This window comes from Cotesia glomerata, linkage group LG2, assembly GCF_020080835.1.
Source record: "Cotesia glomerata isolate CgM1 linkage group LG2, MPM_Cglom_v2.3, whole genome shotgun sequence".
In the NCBI taxonomy this organism is placed as follows: domain Eukaryota; kingdom Metazoa; phylum Arthropoda; class Insecta; order Hymenoptera; family Braconidae; genus Cotesia; species Cotesia glomerata.
The window spans coordinates 29,024,662-29,030,675 of record NC_058159.1 but is presented as its reverse complement, the minus strand read 5'-3'; the positions used below and the strand labels follow the sequence as shown (position 1 = coordinate 29,030,675).

The window sequence follows — 6,014 nt, the reverse complement described above, 5'->3', positions numbered from 1 at the left end:
GATATACTTCCGGAAACATCCGTAAAATCAATCATTTTTTAAACATTTACATTCATTTATTCGGCTTACGACGTGTTGATTTGCTTAATTGAATTGCCTATTTAATTATATTAAGTAACTTGTGCTTCTTCATTACGTAATTTATCGATAAGAAGCGAAGATATATAAGCGAACTCGTTAAATTACGAGTCTATTGTATGATCTAACAATGAATCAAGGTAAAGAGTCTAAGGTTGTACTTGTATTACCACAGCAAGGAAGTTATCTCAAGAATTTAATACAATAGTGGGTGTAGTCATGCGTTATATTATGGAGGTACTGTTATACCTGGCGATACAGTTACACAATGACATAAATACGATCATAAACCGCCATAATACGACATAACAACTATGCCAGCGGCTCAAAGTGTCATTAATTACAATTTGAATCAATAATTTAGTCATACAAGAATATTGGATTGAGCATCAGGATGTGGAAAAGTGTCCGAGTCTAATCAATTAGAACGAAAATTTTGATTAATATTAACTAGCAACCTTGCAGTCACTATGTGACTGCCGTGACTTGTGAATTTTGTTAAATTGTACTGTACTTTCTTAACTATTGCAGTTTTTAAAGATATAAGCTCATCCCGATGTTACACTCATCAAGAGCTTTCATTTGAGTACCCACATGCATTTTGATATATTTTTCATATATACATATATATATATAATATAAATAAATATATGAAAAATTGATGTGGGTACTCAAATGAAAGGTCTTGATGAGTGTAATGTCGGAATGAGCTTATATCTTTGAAAATGTCAATATTTCACAAGATATTTATTAAATTGTACTGTACTTTCTTAACTATTGCAGCTTTTAAAGATATAAGCTCGTCCCGATGTTACACTCATCAAGAGCTTTCATGTGAGTACCCACATACATTTTGATATATTTTTCATAAATTCATATATAAATATATAAAATATATGAAAAATTGATGTGGGTACTCAAATTAAAGGTCTCGATGAGTGTAACATAGGGATGAGCTTATATCTTTAAAAATGTCAATGGTTCACATGATACAAGGTCCTTTCTTAATTATGTTAAATTGCACTGTACTTTCTTAAATATTGACGTTTTTAAAGATATAAGCTCATTCCGATGTTACACTAATCAAGAGCTTTCATTTGAGTACCCACATGCATTTTCATATATTTTTCATATATATATATAATATATATAAATATATGAAAAATTGATGTAGGTACTCAAATGAAAGGTCTCGATGATTGTAATGTCAGAATGAGTTTATATCTTTAAAAATGTCATTAGTTGACAAGATATTTGTTAAAATGCCCTGTACTTTCTTAACTATTGACGTTTTTAAAGATATAAGCTCATTCCAATGTTACACTCATCAAGAGCTTTCATTTGAGTACCCACATGCATTTTGATATATTTTTCATATATTCATATATATAAATATATGAAAAATTGATGTGGGTACTCAAATGAAAGGTCTTGATGTGTAACATCAGGATGAGCTTATATCTTAAAAAATGTCGATAGTTGACAAAATACAAGGTCATCTCTTAATTATGTATCTAGAGATAGAGAATTTTCGAATGCATCCTCAATACTTACCATCATAAATTTAAATCTTGAAGAGGCACAAATTAAAATCAAGATCTTTGCAATGACACTAAATTTTACTAAAAAAACCTATTTTATAATATGACTATCCTGGACACAAAATTTTTCTTATTCTCTTAATAATCTAGATAATTTATGATAAAACATAGTCTTATATGATTTGACAGTGCTTTATTCTGTTAAAAATATACAAAATAATTCGATTACATATCTAGGGGTCAATCAGATGTCTGCCGATTGAAATACCAAAAAGATAAAAGCATAAAACTTCTGAATTAACCTTAAACGGTAGCATTAGGATCGACGTCAAGGTCCAGATAAATGTTGACATCTTTGAAGAACATGTTCGGCCCTTGGAAGTGAGGGTAGTAGATAGGGCGATCGAGAGGGAAGCCCATGGCTTTGTGGTCGTAAGTGTAGCTTCCAAACACGCGAGATTTGTACTCAACTGGTTCCGCGACTGGACTGACGTAGGCGAATAATTGATAGGTCGATCCACCTTGGCTTCCTTTCGGCAAAAGAAGGTGCTCTGGGAATCCGTAGACATTCTGCTTGTAAGTGAATTGCTCAGTGCCGGCGATAGCTTTCTCTACTCTCTTGTAGAAAATTTCACTCGGCTCCTTGTCGGGCATCGTGTAGAAAAAGTCGTGGCTGCTGCGTTCAAGTTTGTTCTCTCCAGCAGTTACTAAAATAAAGATAAAATTACATTAAATTATATTAAATTATTATTAAATCAATAAATCTGGTAACTAATTATTATTTGCAATAATTAAAACTTACAATCAACGATCCAGTAATCCATTTCGTAGAAGTACTTGTAGTTTTCGGAAAAATCAACCAAACTGTGCCGGCTATCGTATTTTGGTCCTAAGAACAGCTGGACTGCTACTTTTTGAGCTTTGTCAGAATTTATCACCATGTGTACGTTGAACGGCTTGTGGTTAAGACGTTGTTGGCGTACTTTTATGAACAGAGAATCAGCTTCTTTTTGGTCAGCAATTGGCAAGCCATTGCTGATCGTCGTGTCGAAGCTGTCGAAGAAAGTCACCAACTTGTCTGTGCTCAGAGACTCAAACTTCAGACCCGGGAAGACTACCTGCTCTTTCGGGTATGGCTTGGAGAGTTCTTTGTATCTGTAGTAGTAGTATCCAATTCTCTTGTAGAGTCTGTAGAACGCTGGGTCTCTCATACATGCGAAAGTAGACTCCAAAGCGCTGGGGATCACTTGGTATGCTGTTTTCGGCTCGAGATTGAAGCCTAGTATTCTTCTAGCAGAAGTATCAATGCTACGGTAGAAGTACTTGTTGAGCGAGTCCTCGTTTCCTTCAATAAGATTTCCCAGTAAGTTAAGACCTTCGTGGGTTTCAATGCTGACCATCTTGCCACCGGCGCTTAAAATAAATCCAGAGTCTACAGCCATGGAAACGCGAGATTCTGCGTCATGAACATCCTACAGAGAAAAGTCATCGAATTATCATCATTTTCTTTCTAAATTATAAATTATTAGCTGTTACTCGCCCGCTCCGCTGGGCGCTTTATAGAATTGCATTTTTAGATCTAGACTTGAAATTTAATTAGAATATTGTTTTGACTTGCACCGATTCCAAATTCTGTCGAATTGGCATGTACCTTTTATCCATGCAATTATTATAGCTAATATTCATTGTAACTTTCAATATGCAATCATTATAACATTTCCGTGTCTTTCTTACAAAAATGAATAATAATTGATATAAAAAAAAAATATTTGTAATGAGCATTGAAAGTTTCGGTTAAAGAAATTGTAGGTCTCATAAGTGAAGAAATCTGCCTAGTATATAAACATAACCAACAGAACTAAAAAATTTATTTTAAACAAATGACAGTCGAATAGCCTCAATTCAGTTGCAATAAAAATTCATTATTTATAAGTCAAAAAAGTATAGGCTCCGGATAAGTAATCACCAACATATCATATACTAAAAACTAAAACCTTCTCCGAAACACGCTGCATCTTATGGTATAAGTATTATTCCGATCGGTTTAGTAGTTTTCGCATCATAACCGGACAAAAAAACCGGATCTCCATTTATTAATATAGATAAGCAATTAAATAACCCAAGTACTTACATGGACGAAGGAGTATTTGTAATGAGGAACTTTGCTCCATTGAGGACGTTGCGGGAACGGTAATCCAGTGTGATAAACCATCGTTGGATAGTATCCAGGATAGAACTCGCTATCCCAAGCAAAGTCTTCAATCTTCTCGAGTCCATTCGCCAAACGTTCCAAGTTGTACCGGTTGAACAATTGCCTGTGTCCGTAGAAGTACTCTTCTCCTCGGGAGTGTTTGTCCAGGCCGAATTCATCGGAGCTCAGCCAGAATGGGTTGTTTTCACGGAAGAAGAAGTAGTACGTGTTGAGACTTACGTCTTCGATGAAGTACTTCAGTTTCATTTCGATGTCGTAGTCTCGGTTCAAGTACCAGCCCGAGTAATTTGCGTGGATTATAAAGTAGCTGTTATCAGCAGAGTCTGAAATGATTTTCATTTTTACTTCGATCATTCCTAAAGCATGCAATGATACACAGTAAAAAAATATTCGTCAAATTTGACCCAAATATTTGTGTTACTGACCGTTCTTACACAAACTAATATTAATTCCACATTCTAGTGTGTTAAATCAGCACATGAGAATGTGAAATTCTGCGCACATAGAGTGTAATATTCTACACAACAATTTTTCCACTTTACACAATGACGAAAAATTTTTTACTGTTTAAATTAATTTGATCTTACCGCCTTTTCTGAGGAGTTTCACATTCTTGGCAGCTTCGATGACTTCAGAGTTGAAGAAAGCGTAGGGATAGATTTCATATGGCGGTGGCAATTGGATGAATTCAGTGTCAGGTCGTCTGATAACGGCTTGGTAAAACGCGAAGATGAATTGGGCCTCGTTGATGTGAGCTCGCGCCCATGCAGCTGTTTTGTAGAAGGTGTCGAAGTCTTTGGCGTAGAAGAAAAGCTTGAAGAGTGCTTTGGTTTCTGACAATAACTTCGGGTAGTAAATAGAGAACAAAGATCCTCTTGGCAGGAATCCGAACTTGTATTGTTCGATAAAGGAAGTTACTGCCTCCTAGAGTGAAGAAATAAATATATGGATTAATAATAATGAAATAGTGGTTGATAATGATGATGAAGACGTACCTTATTGGTGTAGGAATCGATGTTGGCTTCAATACTGTAGTCTAATCCTTCTTTGAACAAATCCTTAATGACGAGATTAGGTTGGGAAGTGTGGTACAGCAAATTGTAAACTTTCTTCTGCTTGACCAGAAATTCTTGGTCTGCAGTCTGTTCCGTGTAGTAAAAACCGCTGGCAGTGGTGATGCAGACCACCACAAGGGCGGACAAAAACACCTCTTTCAGCATTTAATTGCTAGATTTGTAAAAACGAGAATTAATATTTAGCGACTATGTCACGTAGCAGCTGAAAAAGAGTGTTCATCCTCCATTAGACCCATCGAGTTTTATAGTACTCTGATAGTAACTAATCATCAATCATGAACCTCATATCGGGTCACGAGTCTATCACCTACACGCGTTTAGATTTTGTTTTTTTTTTTTTATATTTTCGCTTACAGTGTCTTCATTTATTTACAGTATCATTATCAGAAATGGGATGTAATATTATCTCCAGGAGGGGTAGATACTAGTTTGTAGAAAAATATTTTTGTCGCAATCTAACACTCGTTATTTTTATCATTTACAATTTTTAATTAATGGAAATTATTATTTAATTACTCGGGATTATATTTGTGTGATGAGATTAATAGTCTTAGGAAAGATTAATTAGCAATTAATTTGAAAAAATATTCCATTATTAGTAAATAAAATTTTTCTATTCTAATTGTGTAATAATTGATATATTTTAATCATTATTAGTTATTTTTTTAATAACGTAACTATTTATTTGCAATCAGAATATTTTTTAATCTTTTTAAAGTATTTTTTTATATTCAAAATTTTATCAAGAATTCATTTATAATTTAAATTACTAATATTACAATAAAAAATCTAAAATTTTACCTAGAGTTTAGAGATGTTATGATTCATGACGAAATGATTAAATAAAAATTTACTAACAGCATAAAAACTGATTCTAACAGCTTGCTAATTTCTTTTAAATTGTTTATCATGGATCCGAGAATTATTTCGAATAAATATTAAGTGATAAATTTTTTGAATATTTATTTAAAGTATTTAAATATTGCACAGTCCAAACGAAAAAATTCATATTTTTTATAATAGATATTAGCTACTTTTAAATTATCCAATTCAACAAATAACAAAATATTGAAATTTCAAACAATTAGAATTTTTGGCAAGCAATTT

At 33.4% G+C, this 6,014-nt stretch overlaps 1 protein-coding gene across 1 annotated transcript; it reads right to left on the bottom strand.

Annotated features, from left to right (window-relative positions):
- Positions 1-1,800: 1,800 nt before the first annotated feature.
- Positions 1,801-5,134, bottom strand: LOC123259943 (arylphorin subunit alpha-like). Its single transcript, XM_044720778.1, has 5 exons — positions 4,827-5,134; positions 4,419-4,755; positions 3,751-4,154; positions 2,422-3,091; positions 1,801-2,326 (listed from the first exon to the last, which is right to left on the bottom strand). Exons 1-5 carry the CDS (start codon positions 5,049-5,051, stop codon positions 1,923-1,925), a joined length of 2,040 nt encoding a protein of 679 aa, XP_044576713.1. The 5' UTR covers positions 5,052-5,134; the 3' UTR covers positions 1,801-1,922.
- Positions 5,135-6,014: the final 880 nt, after the last annotated feature.

Coding starts and splice junctions, on each gene's coding strand:
- LOC123259943 (XM_044720778.1), bottom strand. CDS start 5,051: ATGCTGAAAGAGGTGTTTTTGTCCGCCCTTGTGGTGGTCTGCATCACC. Junction 4,756..4,826: donor TCGATTCCTACACCAATAAG/GTACGTCTTCAT, acceptor TCTTCACTCTAG/GAGGCAGTAACTTCCTTTAT. Junction 2,327..2,421: donor GGATTACTGGATCGTTGATT/GTAAGTTTTAAT, acceptor TCTTTATTTTAG/TAACTGCTGGAGAGAACAAA.